Source organism: Staurois parvus, unplaced genomic scaffold, assembly GCF_062004578.1.
Source record: "Staurois parvus isolate SC_StPar_1 unplaced genomic scaffold, SC_StPar_1.0 ptg000086l, whole genome shotgun sequence".
Taxonomy (NCBI): Eukaryota; Metazoa; Chordata; class Amphibia; order Anura; family Ranidae; genus Staurois; species Staurois parvus.
This window is the reverse complement of record NW_028317882.1, coordinates 6,453,975-6,471,549: the sequence shown is the minus strand read 5'-3', so window position 1 is coordinate 6,471,549 and position 17,575 is coordinate 6,453,975. Positions and strand designations below refer to the sequence as shown.

The 17,575-nt window shown below is 42.5% G+C and overlaps 1 protein-coding gene across 1 annotated transcript in view; it reads left to right on the top strand.

The window, feature by feature from the left end:
- ZNF414 (zinc finger protein 414) overlaps positions 1-2,215 on the top strand; it is a 47,067-nt gene extending 44,852 nt beyond the window's left edge. The window contains exon 8 of the mRNA XM_089670006.1: positions 1,636-2,215. Within this exon, the coding sequence (XP_089526132.1) occupies positions 1,636-1,641 (6 nt within the window). The 3' untranslated portion in view covers positions 1,642-2,215. The remainder of the gene's footprint in view (positions 1-1,635) is intronic.
- The last annotated feature ends 15,360 nt before the right edge of the window (positions 2,216-17,575 follow it).

Sequence of the window (17,575 nt, the reverse complement as noted above, 5' to 3'; positions counted from 1 at the left end):
GCTAATGGAACATTTATTTACAATCGTTTCAGATATGGAATGATAGCAATGTTTACAACTGATCAAAGATGGTTCATACATTGCGGATAGAACATCCCATTTCATTTTTTGTAGACTTTGAGATGTAAATAAGTCATGTGTATTTACTGAGTTCCAGGATGTTACATTAATCCTGGGCCAGCATTTAGAAATAAACCTTTTTTTTGTTTTTTTTTTTAATGTTTTTTTTTTGGTTTTTTTTTTTAAATATTGTCACATAACTCAAACTTTATTGACCTCAAGTGGGTGGGGGGCTGCTAAATATATAGGATTATATCTGGAGACTTTTGGGGACCGGAAAGCGTATTTTGTGATGGATGTATTTCCAGTTTCTGAGTAAAGTAAATCTGATAATTCAATACCAGTGTTTATTTAGAAGGGAATGGTGATGTAGAAGATTTTTTTTTTTTTCTCATTTTTGTATATAATTTTACTAGAGGAAACTTTTTGTCAGAAAAGTGCATCTAGTTATGTTTTGCCTAAATATTTGTATGTCCGTTGCTCTTATCCTTAAAATGCATCCCAAAATATGTGAATTTACTCTCATTAAATAAATCATGTGGTCCTAAAACAAGCAAAATTGTCAGTTTTGTTTTCATTATATATGTACATTTTGAAAATTCGCAGGACAACTCCAATTTTCAATAAATGTGGGCAATATATTATCAGTTATGTTAACTGCAATTTAATGGTAGGGGTTTGTTTTTTTTAACCGTACTATTTAGTATCTTATTTTATTGTAATGATCATATGCTCATTAATGCTGTGCACTTTGGGAAAGCACCATCTGATCCACAGACTTCAAAGGGTTCTTTCCCATGGACAGCAGTGCTTAACACCCTCTGAAAAACGATTGGTGACATAAAGGATTTTACTGGTTTAATTGTACAAAAAATAGCCACAGGGAAATACTATACTAGTATAAACTAACAGGCTGTTTTTTAGGGTGCACTTGTAAGTGAATATACCTGCATTAGTAACTCCTCCCCAATATCACTCATCTACACAGCAGGAGACATATAACATCCTATCCATAGATATGAGTCCTAAATATCTACATAATCAACTGATTGCATAGTCACCAAGTAGTCTTAAAGGGAACCTTTCAATAGCATTCCATAGCCCTGTGTAAGCTCTGAAAAGTTGATTTTGATCTGACTCTTGGCTTTTTTTTTTACCCAGACAGCAACCCATTCTTCTCTTTTTTTTGCATGCATACACAAATACACTGTATTCATACTTTACTTTCCATTTTTTATTTTATACTTTATTTTTTTTATACTTTACTTTCCAGATGTCTTCTGCTGGCTACTTTAATCAGCCTCCTTGGATCTTCTCCTGGCATCATACTCACCGATACCAATTACCGATACTTTGTGGTGCGATTTGCATTAATGGATGCAAATTGCACCAGAAAGAATAGCATTCAGTTTCCCCACTGCTCCTGTGTGAACCCAGGCTTGTCATAGCCCGAGTTTACACAGGAGCAGTGCAGGAAACCTCTCTGCTTGCATCCCATGCTGAGTCTCAGTGGTAAGAGAGGAGAGAAAGCAGCGGGGATTTGAAATCATCGACGCTTCTTTTCTCTCCTTGCAGGAATGACCGTTCAGAGGACTTTTGATTGGTCAGCAGCACCATCACATGGACAGTGCTGACCAAGTAGATGCCGTCTAGCCCGAACTTTCATCACTGCAAGTAGAGGAGAGAAAGCTGCTTCACAGGTCTGGGGTTTTGAAATGGAAATCTGGAAGTTGTGCTACAGTTGAATAAAAGACTTACTCTTTAATGCAGCCTTTTTCAACCAGGGTGCCTTCTGGGTTCTTCAGGGGTGCGTTTGCAAGCTGCTTCAAAATTACCCCAAATTGCCCAAAAATTGTCAACAAGCCAGCAAGAGGATTAAACTTTCCTTTTTGTTACACAAAGCCACAGGTTCTGATTGTGCATCATTACAACTGTGGGCACTGTGTGTGCCAGCCAGTGGAATCCTAAAAATCGATGACATCAGATGCTTGCACAGCATCTTTGTTTGCCCATTTCTTGCCCCTTTCCATCTGCACCGGGGTCACATTAGTGTGGGGTAGAGACTGATGAAGGAGAGAAACTGGAATACTAGTCAGTCAATCCAGGTGTAGTTGCTTTGTAAGAATAAATCACCTCCATTATTGGGTGTCCTAGATGTGTGGATGCTGTTGTGATATGTTTTTTACATTTTAGAATGGGGCGCCTCAAGGTTGTACAGAACTTTAAAGCCTTGACTGAAAAAAGATAGAGAAACACTGCTTTAATGTGCTCTGAAGCAATTGTGGAGTGCTTTACAATATCATATAAAAGGTGCACCCAATATATAAAGCCTGTCGAATAACAAAAGGACACACAGTGATACTGTATATAGTTCATCTGCATCCCTTTTTACTTTTTGTTATTGGTATCTTTATACTTATCCATTAAGGATTTCCAACAAATTTTCAATTTGTGTGTGTGTGAAAAATGTTAAAACACCATGTGTAGGAAAAGTGCATTGTGTAATAACTAGCACATACTGTAATTATGATGATCTAGTGTGCGTGATTTGGTGTGGAGTGAACTCCGGCACATAAAAAGCCACAGTGTTTTTTGTTTGTTTATTTTTTACCAACATGGTAAAAATGGGTAAACCTGCAGCACTCCAGAGATCTCCATCTCCCAACAGTCACAAATGGATAAGGACATGCCTGAAAGACCTAAACTACCAGACCTCCAGGCCAATATAGCATCTGTTCCCACCACTCAAGAATATTCAGAATGGGGCCCTGCAAGCATAACACTTTTCAGTACATCCATCAGCTGCCTATCAGGTTAGAACTCACTATGTCATTGATATCAAGGGTGCCTTACAGGCTGTGGTGTTGGAACTTGACTAGATCTCCAGGGCCTTGCTGGCAACTTGGACGAAGTGGATAAAGCGGGCATCCACAGAGATGAAAAATGCTACACGACAATCCGATACATTAGTCTAATACTCTCCTAGAATTGTACCACCATATAGAGGATATTGCCAATCAGGATGCTAGAATTGGTCAAATATAAACAATACTGCGACCAATTTAAAAGCATCCCCTAGATAGGACCCACTGACTCCTGGTGTATCCCCCACTGACAGAAGTCGTTGACCTCCAAGTCTCCAAGAAAGAAACACAAGAGTAAGTGTTTTCTGCATGCAGAGTTTCTCTCTCAAGGAGGAGATCCTTCATAAGCTCGAATGCACAACTCCATAGTGTTTAGAGGCAAGCAATCCTTTTTTTTTCAGAACCTGTCTCAAAAAACACTTCAAAACAGAACAGACCTCAGAGCGCAGCTGTCTGTTGTGAAAGAGCAAAATTTTCAGTTTAGATAGCAGTTCCCGTGCTTTGACTTAGCAGCTTGATTTCCAGACAAGATTCAAGATGCAGCGTCTTACCCCCCATCTAAGCCCCCTCAAATATAATGAATCACAACCATTTATACTCAATACCCACACATTTGAGAGGCTCGAGTTGAGAGATATACACTCCCAGGGTTACCCAGTAGGTTCCCTTTGCTACAGCGCTTTCCATGAGGTTCTTTCTGTGTATGCTTCCTATATCCCATATAACCCATCCCCAGATGTTTTCTGCCTGTTGAGGAGTCAGATACCCTTTCTACACTCCCTCCCCCATTTTCCCCTCTTTCCGCCTTTCCCTTCTCCTTTTATTTCTTCCCCCTGGCCTTCCCCAAATCCCTCATTTTGGGCCATACCACCTGTATGCCCTCTACTATCAACCCTCTTTCTGACTGGTTGGTGGTCCCTTATGTTGAGCAAGACTGGTCTCATCACTCCTGAAGTTGAGGGAAAATGACAGTGCTCCTCAATGCTTTGATGGTGGACTGTCTATCAATGTCTTCATTACCAGTGCAGGGCTATGAAACCCTGTATCAGTCTTGATGATGTCATCACCTTAGACTGCCAGAGCATTTGGAGAGAAGAGGCTATCAGTCGACCAGTCTAGGAGAGTAGGGGAGCCTGCAGGAGTGGACGACTGGGTAAGTAAATCTGTTTCTCTAAATCCCCTAACAGAAATGGATCGTTAACCATTGCAGTGCAGGCACAGTCCAACTACAAGGGAGAATTTTTAGGTTTCCTGGAATTCAGCTTTGGGATTCCGGATTAGATTCCAGGTCACTGATAGTAGGAGGTATAGATGTTAGGTTGCTTTTATGTTTATGTTTAGGTTGTATCCAAAAGGTCTGCTCTTGGTGCAGCTTCTGAAGTTTTCCCATTCATGGCAAGTTTGGGTATGGGTACTGCGATGGGAAGTAAAATGGCACCCCAATATGCCAATTTATTTATGGCTGACCTGGAGGAAAAATTCCTGAACAGCATGGAACAAAAACCATACAGATACTATCGCTATATTGATGATATTTTCATCATATGGAAAGAAGGTGAAGAAAACCTAAAACAATTTTACTCATTGATCAACACTTTTCATCCATCAATCAAACTAAAAATGGAATACTCAAACACACACGTCAACTTCCTAGACACCACAGTATACATCAGGGATAATACGCTTCACACCTCCATATACAGGAAACCCACTGACAGATGCAACTACCTCGACAGTTCCAGCTTCCACCCCCAACACACAAAATGTGCCATCATACACAGTCAGGCCATTAGATACCACCAAATATGTTCTGACCCAAGAGACAGAGATAAACATCTCGGGACACTAGCAGATGCCTTCCATAAGAAAGGTTACAAGGACAAAACTATCAACACCAGCATAAACACAGCCTTGAGGACACGAAGGGAAAACCTACTTCAGCACAAAGGGAAAAAAACAAACAACCGTGAACCTCTAGTAACCACATACAACCCAGCACTAGAAGGGATAAGAAAAATAATCAAAGATTTACAACCCATAATAACAGAGGATGGAACTCTGAAAGAAATATTCCAGCAACCACCAATACTGGCCTTCAGACAACCCCCCAACCTCAGAAATAAACTAATCAGTAGGAAACTTCCTTCTGATCAAGATGTCACAAATAATGGAAGCAAACCCTGCAATGGAAAACGCTGCAAACTGTGCAACCAAATCAATCCATCAAAAAGTGTCAGACACTCAAAAGGGATCTTCATTATTTCCAGATCGTACAGCTGCACCTCCAGTAATGTTGTGTACCTTATCCAGTGCAGAAAATGCAGCAAAGGATCTTATGTTGGCGAAACAGGACAGAAGTTGTAAACAAGGATGAATTTGCAGAGACATACCATCAAGGAACATAAAGAAGATGACCTCTGCACACCTGTAGGACTCCATTTCGCACAACCATTATTGGGAGACCTCAATATTTTAGTTCTTAAAGGAAATTTCAAATCCATTCAGGAAAGAAAAACTTTTGAACTAAGAATGATAATTCTATTTGACACAAGAGATAACGGCCTGAATTTGGACATGGGATTCCTCACTCATTATCCAACAGTTTTATGACTATTAGCTCAAGCTTAAATCCCTCTGTGTGAGTGTAGTATTTCCCCCCCCCCCCCCCCCCGCTTTTGCTTTTTTTTATCTCTAACCTCTATTTTTTTTTTTATCCCTTCTAACGTTCTGCTGAAACTTTGTGATTTGTATAGTACTGCTTGGACTTTGAAGAAGGGGACATACCCCGAAAGCTTGTCCTCAAAATTGTATGTTAATGCAAATAAAAAAAAAAATCACGGACAGTACTCAATTGTTACCTAACATAAAGCAATCTTTTCTGGAACAGAGCAAAGAAAAAGTGTACTAAAATTGTACTCCCTTTGACTTCTGCACTAAAAATAGGATGGTTTCCGCTAAACAAGGTCAACTCTTAACCTTTGCAAAGCATAGCATAAGAATACAGGGATATTGTATTTTGCAGATCTGGTAAATGATAGCATGTTGTGGCTCTTGCGGAACACTCCAAAAATCTCTCCTTACAAATGCGACTGTTTCTAAAAATTAAAGGTACAGGCTGCCCTGCCACCTAGAGTTCAATTCCATTAAAATTCATAAAGCCAGCAATCCTGTTTACCCTTTTTCTTTTAAATCATACTCTTTTACACTTTTCATGAAAAAACCTCCCGCATACATAGATATTGATCCAGTAATACAAGTATACAAGTTGTTCCATTAACAAAGCAAACATTTTGGCCTCTTCTGTAAACTAGTAACAGACCATTGTTTCAATGAGATGACCTTTCCTCCACCACCAAAAAAAACATCAGCCTACTTCTAAAGGGTATCAAACATTTAAAGGTAGCGCAATCAAAATAAAAAACAAAAAGTATGTAGTAAACAAACAAAATTGTCCAATCATCACATAAATTTTTCAAATGTCCATGAATAAATCCTCCCCCACTTTGCAATGATCCTAGAATTTTCTACTTATAGAAGTACAAAATTCTAGGATCATTGGACAGCCAAGTGTTGCATGCTTCACTCGTGTGTTCATACCACATGCTCACCTTCTTTTACTGACCCCAATGTCATATTAAGGTCATAGCAAGCCTTTGTCCCCACCATGGGCTATTAGGTATCTGCTCTCCTCCAGGAGTACCTGCAGTACTCCACCAGCCCAATTGCACTCTCTGGTAAATGTACATGCAAAACAGGAACAGGTTAGTGTTCTCCATATACTCCTATTTATTTCATTAAAATTCCAAATAGATACACACATTAAAAAAAACACTCAAAGTGCTATGTTCACAGCATAAAATCGCACAATTTATGGTAAATACATCCACATCTTCATAACAATCTTTCTCACCAGTGTGGCTCATGCTCCTATAGGCATTTTGCTCCTCTCACGAGCTTCTTCAGTAGTATTACATACGGTTACAGAGTTGAATGAAATGCCAGTGAACTACAAGTGTGGTAATCACTGATCATTGATAACCTCTAGTCCCTCAGCCATGGATCCCTGCAAATGAATGACGTGGCTGTGCACGCATAGCCACACACATCCAAGAAACAGGAGCCACTGGGGAGAAGAAACCTGCAATTCATCTAAGATGGCGGGCCAGTTTGAAAGTTTCGGCTTCGAACATGTTATATGTTGGTATTGAAGTAGGACTTTACCACATCCCCAGCTGTCCTCCACATGTCAGAAATGCATCAAGTGTATCATGTACATCCCACATCAATTACATCATCCAGCAATGTAGGGTTACGTCAATCACGATGGACGACGGCTATCAACCCACATGAAAAAAAGCCTACCAACACCTTACTGCTCCCATTGCTTGCCCAGCACAGAATGACACTCCATTTTCCCCTGCTGCTCAAGTAAACAAGGAGGCAGTGGTCACCCAGTGATCCAGTGATGTAATTGGCCAAAAACGGACATGTCCATATTTGGTCAATGACATCATAAGGGGCAAGTTACCTGTGACATGTCCATATATGGTCAATTACATCATAAGTAGGTGGGGTCACTCATGACATTATTATTATTATTATATAGTGTTTATATAGCGCCAATAGGTTTGCTCAGCGCTGTACAATAAAGTGGGGGGACAGTACATGAGACAATACAGTAACAATACAATACACGAGGGGTTCGAGGGCCCTGCTCTTTCAAGCTTACAATCTAGGAGGGAGGGGGTAGAGGTACAGGAGGAAGTGGCTGTGGGGGATGGAGTGGTAGTAGGAGTGGAGGAAAACGGCTGTTAGGTGAGGGTGGGGTAGGCTTCCCTGAAGAGGTGGGTTTTCAGGGAGCGCCTGAAGGTAAGGAGGGTAGGTGACAGTCTGATGGATTAGGGTAGGGAGTTCCAGAGGATGGGGGAAGTCCTGGAGAAGTCCTGCAGTCGGGCATGGGAGGAGGAGACCAGGGAGCTACTAAGTAGGAGGTCTTGTGAGGAGCGAAGGGTGCGGGTAGGGTGGTATTTAGGTATCAGGTCAGTGAGGTAGTTTGGGGCAGCGTTATGAATGACTTTGTATGTGAGAGTTAGTAATTTGAATTTAATGCGTTGGGCAATCGGGAGCCAGTGAAGGTTTAGGCAGAGGGGGGTGGCAGAAGTGGAGCGGATGGTGAGGTGGATGAGTCTAGCCGCTGAGTTCAGGATAGACTGAAGCAGGGATAGCCTGCGTTGGGGTAGGCTGGTGAGAAGGGAGTTGCAGTAGTCTAGGCGTGAGATAATAAGGGAGTGTACGAGTTGTTTAGTGGTGTCTGGGGTTAGGAAAGTACGTATCTTGGAGATGTTGCGAAGGTGGAGCTTGCATGAATTTGCTAGTGATTGGACATGAGGTTGGAAGGAAAGGTTTAAGTCCAGGGTGACACCTAGGACTTTGGCTTGCGGGGTGGGATTGATGGTGGCGTTGTTGGTCGTTATGGAGAGGATGGGCGCGGGCTGGGGGGACATGTCCATATTTGATCCTAGATTGTAAGCTCCAAGGAGCAGGGCCCTCCTAACCCTCTTGTATTGAACTGTATTGTTGCTGTATTGTCTCCCGTTATATTGTAAAGCGCTGAGCAAACTGTTGGCGCTATATAAATCCTGTATAATAATAATTTGGTCAATGAGGTCATAAGGGGGTGGGATCACCCCCAGTTGAGGGCATGTGGAGTGGGGGCATGCTAACCCCCTTTTCTGGCCTGGGATTTATTGTGGGGGTGTCAAGGTCCTACCTTTTCCCAGAGGTTATGCTGCTCCATGTGCTGGCATCCATCTTCTGTTTCTGCAAAGCATGGTGGGAGCCTTTTATGCTTTCAGGCCTCTGCGGTCCATCCCCCAGAGGGGTGTGGTTGAGCACATTTAAGCCTGTTGTCTGCACTTGCTCTATGCATTCGTGTCCTGTTTGTTAGTGTTGTTGCAAGCTCTTATTCTACTCTCGTGGCTCTCCTGGAAACTAACTCGGCTTTGTCTAAGACTATTCTCAGCCTTATCCCTTTATCTGACCTGCCGTTGCTGAACCCGGCTTGTGACCCATGTATTCTTGTCTACCATTCTGTACTGTCTGTCCCGCTGTTATCGACCCAGCCTGTCCGACTACGCTATTGTTCTTATCTGGTTCCTACCAGTTATACGCCATTGGCGGCGACCATTATCGCAGCTGGGGTTTCCCGGGGGGAGCGACCTGGTTCCTGGCTGCGTCAAGTCCATCCCCACCATCAGGGGCCCTGGTGAAGGGCAGCCTGGGGCTTAGACTCCGCGCCCTGAGGGACTTCGGTCTGTGGGTGGTGGTTGTTGTCAGTCGGTGCGTGACCCTGCCATTAGGCCTGCCCGTCCATTCCACAGCTCCTGCCCTGACAGGGGGGACCCCAATTTCTTTTCTTTTTTTTTCCTATCCTTTGTTTACATTCTGCTGATTTCCTGTCTGACAGCAGAAATGAGTCATTGGTTATTAAGACGCCACGAGTCCTAACTTTTTTAAAGTTGTCAGTGAATAAGGTGTTTCTAACACACAGTACACACATACTTAGAATTATACCTCAAAACACACTCTGCTACTTCTCCAGACTGTGGGTATACCACATGTGTGAGATTTTTTTGTACAGCCTAGCCACACAGAAGGGCCCATAATCCAAGGAGCAGCTTCAGGTGTTTAGAAGCATAAATTACACATCTTATTTTCTAACTACCTATCAAATTTTTGTAAACACCCCAAGGTATCTTCTAAGCGGCATAATGAGTCTTTTGAAGACTTCATTAATTTGCCACAAACTTGCGGAAAAATGAACATGTGTTTTTTACATAAAGTTGTCAATAAGATATTTCTAAGATATTTCCCCATAGGGAAACCTATGAGGAAGTCACTCTACCATGTGATGAAACACGTCAGAGGGTGTAATCACGTGATGTCAGCATGCCCGAAATTCCATGAATGGTAATTTTTTCATATTTTTCCCATCAATATCCAGGCTTAAAGGAACAGCTTGTTATATGTGAAAAAAGATCTTTATTCAGCGCACTGGGTCATAGAGTGCACTGTTTTTGTGAGGAATATTTTAATGTCTGGAGAATAAAGTTTGAGAGTGGGTTTATACTACACTATGATAGTTTTCATTTCTTTTGTCTCCTGCTGAATGGGAAGGTTCCTATACTGCTGAGAGAAGTATGCCCTTGGAGGATTGCTGCATTTCTTTGACCCAGTGATCTGGGAAAGCTGTGATTGACCTTACCGATTGGTGGGTAATTTTTTGAGGTAAGAGACATCAGAGACAGCACACAGAGATGGAGCATCTCCTGGTTCCTCCCTGCTTTTGAACATCAGCTACTGCCGCCCAGTTGTTCATTTGATCTGGGAAAGCTGTGATTGACCTTACCGATTGGTGGGTAATTTTTTGAGGTAAGAGACATCAGAGACAGCACACAGAGATGGAGCATCTCCTGGTTCCTCCCTGCTTTTGAACATCAGCTACTGCCGCCCAGTTGTTCATTTGGAGAAGGACTTTCAACGGCTGGATCGAGGGCAAACATCAAGATTGGCATGAATGCTGCTCTAAATTCTAAGATATTCAATACTATTCCATCTGATTGGAATGTCCAACCACCCTACGCTGCAAAGTCCTAAATGTGGGTACTTCAGCCTTCTTGACTGGCATCTGTTCTAATTGTTTTCCAGAAGGGGATGGTGTTGGAAAGAAATTCAACAGATTGTAATGCCATGTCCACCACCAGAAGGTAATCTTTCACTTTGTTGGAGATGTAAATTGACTGTGAGAGAGCATGTTTCATTAAACAAGAAATGAGTTCTGGGAGGTTGTCACTAACAATGATCTCAGCTTCGATATGATTCCTAGCATCTTCTGCTGTGGCAGAACGTTCTTTAAGTGTTTATCGATGCAGCTATGTGGGCAGAGCCTCACACAGCAGCGCTGGTTTCAAAATCTGACAGAGTGTGCCTGCTGTCACACTAAGGGGGCAGTGAGGGGGAGAGGAGTAGAAAAAGAATGTTATATCCTAAATAGGGGTGTAACATGTTCAAAAAGGTGAACTTATCCTTTAAAGTTGAACTAAATTCTACAATACCTACCTCTGATCTAAGGGTCTGATATCCACAAGATCCCTTACCAGCATCTTCTCTGTCCTGGGTCTTTAGCCAATCTTGAATGGCCAGCAAGGCAATTTATTCATCCCAGCACATAGACACCATGCCAGAATTATAAACTGAGCTCAATGCTCATTCTATAGAAGACTGTGAACAGGCAGGTCTTTTCTGCAATACAGAGCCTTGTGGCTCCTACGTTTTACCTGACTACCTCCAATCTGTGGTAGTGGACCAGATCAGATCCGAAGGTAAGTGAATGTAACTTAACGCAAGCCCATTTACACCCACCTATCCATAGGACCAATCAGGTCCGCTTGTAAAACTGGCAGGCCGTCCTGATCAGATCACCCATGTGAAAGGGGCCTTGCTCCTCCATAGAGTGGAGCCACCCTGAGCAGGATTAACTGGAGCACCAGGTTAAAATAAAGAAAAAAAACTGAAGCAGCTACCACATTTAAAGATTGTTAAATTGCAATATAGGTCAGGTTTTATTTTGTGTTTAGATACCCTTTAAAGTGTTACTAAATCCACAACAGTAAAATCAGTCTGTGTACGCAGTAAAGCATGCTTGTTATACTCACTGTGGAACCTAAGGGGTTAATCCTATGAATTGTGTAAAAAGGCTGTTTGATCCTGACTTCTCTGATCCTCCCTTTCTTCCACAGTCCCCAATCCAGTTGCTGATAGAACAGAACCTTGGGGACAAGCTGCACAAGCTCAGTTTGGTGTGTATTGCTAGAGTTTTTTTTTCTTGGGAGAGTGCATGCGATCAGGACAGGGCCAATCAGAGCTGTCTAGACAGAGGGTTTTGCTGCCTCATAGGACAGTCGGGAGAAAGAAAACTCCTCTTACAAGCTTTAACCAGTGCTCTGCTGGACACTGGTAGAAGTCATAAGAGTGCTCTAATTGCTGATGTGAAAAGGTATTTAGAAGTTCATATTTACTAAAATAATTGCATTTTCAGGGGTACTGTGAGAGACCAGATATAGTGAATGCAGGAACAGGGGTTTAGTAACACTTTAGTGCTTCTTTTTTATGATCACTAATGGGGGGAATAAGACAGTTGAGGTACATTTTAAATGCTCCCCAACTGCAAAGGCAGGAGGAGAGCGCACATATGCCATAATGCTTTGCATCAGGGTATGACAAAAATGATCCCACTACTGTGTTCAGCAGTCAGTACCACCCACAAAACACAATTCATTCAACTGAATGAGGGCATCCCTCAACTCAGTGCACACAATTGTGGTACACTGGTGTGGAAATAAAGAGGTTAAAACAGGTAGCAAGGAGGAGATATACCATCTCTCTGCACCTGTCAAACGTCCTCCAAAGAGTGATCTGAAGATCAGTCATCAAATGGCATCACATCTGTACACAAGGTCTTCGTGGGTGGTGATGCCAGGGCCACCATGTTTGCAATAGCCCCGGCAGTAGGGAATTAAATGCTGCATGGTCGGATCCAGGGGGGTGCTGCACATTTAGGTCCAGTGTGAATTTTATCTGCACTTCCTCCTGTGGCTCAGAGGGTAGGTGTGGCTATGGACCCCCTTCACTATAATTACAGGTCACCTGCAGCCACACCTATTAGTGGCTCTCTACATGGTCAGCAACCAGGGGTGGACTGACAACTCATGGGGCAACAGGGGATCATGGGGCCCGTGTCCTTGCCCAAACTCAAAAAAGCCTATGAAAAAGGTACCATGGGCATCTCATGGGGCCCCCTACTGACCCTCGGGCAGTGCCCGTGTTTCCAAATGGTCAGTACGCCCGTCAGCAACTACCTGCAATGATCACTTCTGGATGTACTTTGTCTGCGTCCAGTAGCATACACCATAGATAATTGCTGGCTGTGTAGAGAGCCATGAATAGGTGTGGCTGCCGGTGAACTGTCATTATAGTGACCAGGGCCAGAGGCTGCAACTACCTGCTGAAAGCTGCAGGAGGATCTGCTCATCAGTGATTCTTATTGTTAGTGTATTTTATGTGCGGCCAATTCCTCTTCTCCCAATGTGACCCAGGAAGGTCAAAAAGTTCCTCTATATAAGGGAAAGAAAACTCAAAAACTATTCATCTGCTCTGGTGTGGTCATGTGATCCTGCAGCTCAAGTGTCAGTGAGCAGCTGCTGCAGGAAAAGGAGTGCGTCAAAAATGGCTGGACCATGAGAGTTTTACAGGTGACGTCACAGCTCCCAGAATTCAAAGCCTTTATATTAACACGATCTGTTACACAGGGGAGCTGGAGTTGAAAGATCTCATGATTGGCCCAATTTATTAAAAAAAAACAAGCAAAAAAAAAAAAAGTACAGACCTTTTCTTCCGCATAAAGGACAGGTAGGAGGAGCAGGGAGGGAATGTTTAAGAATAGTTCGACTTAGTGGTTAGTCTAACTTAGTGTTAGACTTACCACTTTAATTCCCTAGTCACACTGGGTGCGACTCGGCATGTGATTTACATGCCATACGACTTGCAAATCGCATGGCAAGTCACATCCTATTGAAAGAGCAAACGATCCGCTCCAGGCGCCTGCCAAATCTGTATAACCCCTCCACAGACACACAGGTGCTGGCCCGATCCGTGATCACAGATGCAATGGAAAAACAGAATGGTTGGCCGCACAAACAGCAATATGGTGGATGAAATCCTTTATTGGAATCCTTTACATGCAATATGATAAGAACATGACAGCTCCAAGACAGGACAGAGGAGCAGTAGACGCATTTCACACGAACACGTGCTTAGTTATTACTGATGATTAGCAATGACTAAGCATGTGTTCATGTGAAACGCGTCTACTGCTCCTCTGTCCTGTGTTGGAGCTGTCATGTTCTTATCATATTGCATGTAAAGGATTCCATCCACCAAGTCGCACCCTATTGTCCGCAATTACTGCAATCATATTGGTGCAGTTCTGAGTTGGTCGGTGCAACACCAATTTCTAAAGTAGTGCATGCTCTACTTGGTGCGATTTGCATAGATATCTGTGCAAGACTGGCCATACAATATACAATTTTCTTGAGATTTTTGGTTTAGATTTACCAAAAACCATATAATAGGAGGTCAAACCTAACAACACTTTCAATTGTATTCAATTAGGCACTACATAGTTGAAGGTAAATCTACAGGATATTGGGCAGAAATTGGACAGAAAATTGTATAGTATATGGCCAGCCTTAGTTGAGATCGGTGTGACTGGGGTGTTATGGCTATCAAATCCAGACCACAGAAAGACAGAGGAAATCCCAGACCAATACAAAAGTGCAAATTTAAGACAGAGATATGGTACAAGTTGAAACTTCCCATGCTTATTGTAATGGTAAATTTATATTACTGGTACCAGGTATAGTACATTTAAAATGGATATATCACTTAAAAGCAAACAGAAAAAAAGGGGAGGAACATGTCAATTTGATATACCAACTTGTCCATGTACACTATGTCGTTTACAGGCAGGTGAGTTTACAGCAGGGGTGGACTGACCATTCGAGCACTCGGGCACCACCTGAGGGCCCGGGGTCAGTAGGGGGCCCCATTAAATGCCCCTGGTACCTTTTTATAGGCTTTTTTGGGTGTGGGCAAGGACACAGGGGCCCCATGATCCCCTATTGCCAGGGGCCCCATGAGTTGTCAGTCCACTCATGATTTACAGTCGTTTTTTTGAACGCACCAAACTTGCGTTCAGGAGATTTTACTGGCGTTTCAAACGCCAACTTCTTGTAAACGTGGTTAACCGTGTTTAGAAGTGTTTGCGTTTAGAAGCGTTTTTTAACTGTTCCATGTCCAGATGCTGTCCAGAGCCTTTATTTATCATCAGAAAGGCATGCAAAGCGTTTTCCATGTACTCAAATGGACCTGGTACACCAGCGCAGTCAAGTCCAGGTTTTGCGTGAAGGAAAAAATGGTAGAACGTGCTGCATTATGCTCATGATGGGATCCATAGTGAATACAACCAGAAAAGACAGGTCATCTCAACACATACTGCTCTCTCTGCTTCTGCTCTATTTCTTTCAAAATGTCTGAAATAGTTAATTTTTTACTATTTTTCAGTGCATTCTGGGAATTTGGGAAGGTCTCCTGAGGTACTTTTAAAAATGCTTCTAAACGCAAATGCGCATAAACGCGGTATGCAAACATGGCTAAACTGATGTTTTTTAACCTACATTTTCCAGCAGTCAGTTTCCATCGTTCAGAAGAGTTTTCCAAACGCCCCGTATACATGAGCCTAAACCAGCTCATAGCAAAAATTACTCATAAATGTTTCCCCCAAAAGTAACTTTCAGGACATGTACCAATTGTGACTGGAAAACAAAATATTTATGTTTTCTGTTGTCCATAGTACAAGCCTCAAGTCCTAACAGCTTATAAAACCAAATAAAAACTTGGGAAGGAAAATAAAAAGCATCCATGACAGTTTGCCTCAAGTGGAATGCAGCTAATCTGCTTTAATACCATTTTCTAAAACTGTGGAGGAACATGATAGCCAAGGTTGCTATTATTTACTCATTGGGTGAATGGACTGTAGACAGTTATTACATTTAACTTTATGAACAGATGTATGCAACGCTGGAATGGGAAGTGCATAAAAAGCTCTTTCACCTTTTAAATGAAGGTTACAAACTTCTTCAGCAGTGACAATAATATATCACTGAAAACATTATGGTTCAGTTTCCAGCCTGCCCAGTAGAAGTTTCTTGCTACCTCAAAAACATTTCAGATGTGGATCTAACACTTAACAGCAGTAGCAAGATCTCCGTGAGTTTCAGTTCTGGCAACTCTTTGTATGCATCTTCTACACGATACAGTTGTATCAACCTCCAAGCTTTTAAATGTGTAAAGCCAACCGTACAGGAATCAAGATCTAACCGGTGTAGCCCAATTTTAATCCAGTTGACTTCCGTACAACCACGTCTGATTTTTCCCCTCCTCAATCAGCACTGCAGGCTGCCCACTGTCAGACTACAATAGCTCAAGGAGGGAAGATATGGGGTTGTTGTCTTGTTGAAACACCCATTTCAAGAGCATGTCCTCTTCGGCCTAAGGCAACATGAAATCTTCAAGTATTTTGATACATTAAAACTGAACCATGATCCCCGATATGTGATAAAAAGGCCCAACACCATTGTATGAGAAAAATCCTCATATCATGATGCTTGTGCCACCATGCTTCACTGTCTTCCCAGTGTACTGTGGTTTGAATTCAGTGTTTGGGGGGGTCATCTGACAAACTGCCTGTGGCCCCTAGACCCAAAAAGAACAATCTTGCTTTCATCACTCCACAAAATGTTGTGCTATTTCTCTTTAGACGAGTCAAAGTGTTCTTTGGCAAATTGTAACCTCTTCAGCATGTTGTTTTTTCAACAATAGGACTTTGCAGGGGCTTCTTGCAGATAGCTTGGCTTTGCATAGATGTCTTCTAATTGTTACAATGCTCACAGGTAACTTTAGACCTTCTTTGATCTTCCTGGAGCTGATCATTGGCTGAGTTTTTGCCATTTTGGCTATTCTTCAAACCATTTGAATGGTAGTTTTCTGTTTTCTTCCACGTCTTTCTGGTATTGGTTTCCAGATTAAAGCATTTGAGATCATTTTAGCAGATCAGCCTATCAGTTTCTGCACTTCTTTATACACTGCTCAAAAAAATTAAAGAACACTTTGCTGATATGGACTGCGTAATGTGTTAGGAATGTAGAATGCCCCATCATTTGATGGAAATGAAAATTATCAACCTACAGAGGACTGATTTCAAAGACACCTTGAAAATCAAAGTGAAAAATATGATACAACTGGCTAGTCCATTTTGCTGAAATTTCATTGCAGCAACTCAAAGTGGTACTTTGTAGTTTGTATGGCCCCCACATGCTTGTATGCATGCCTGACGTCAGGACATGCTCCTTATGAGACGATGGATGGTGGTCTGGGGTATTTCCTCCCAGATCTGAGCCAGAGCTTCAATGAGCTCCTGGGCAGTCTGAGGTGCAACCTGGCGGCATCAGATGGACCGAAACATGATATCCCAGAGGTGTTCTATTGGATTTAGGTCAGGCAAGCGTGGAGGCCATTCAATAGTATCAATTCCTTCATCCTCCAGGAACTGCCTGCATACTCTCAAACCCAGGACCCACTGCACTAGTGTAGGGTCTGAAAATGGGTTCAAGGATTTTATGCCGATACCTAATGGCAGTCAAGGTACCATTATCCAGTCTGTAGAGATCTGTGCGTCCCTCCATGGATATGCCTCCCAGATCATCACTGACCCACCACCAAAACGGTCATGCTGAACAGGCAGCATAATGTTCTCCACAGCTTCTCCAACCCCTTTTATGTCTGTCACATGTGCTCAGGGTGATCCTGCTCTCATGTTTGAAAAGCACAGGGTGCCTATGGCAGACCTGCCAATTCTGGTGTTCAATGGTAAATGCCAATCGAGCTCTATGATACCAGCCAGTGAGCAAAGGGCCCACTACAAGACATCGGCCCTCAGGCCACCATCATGAAGTCTGTTTCTGATTGTTTCGTCA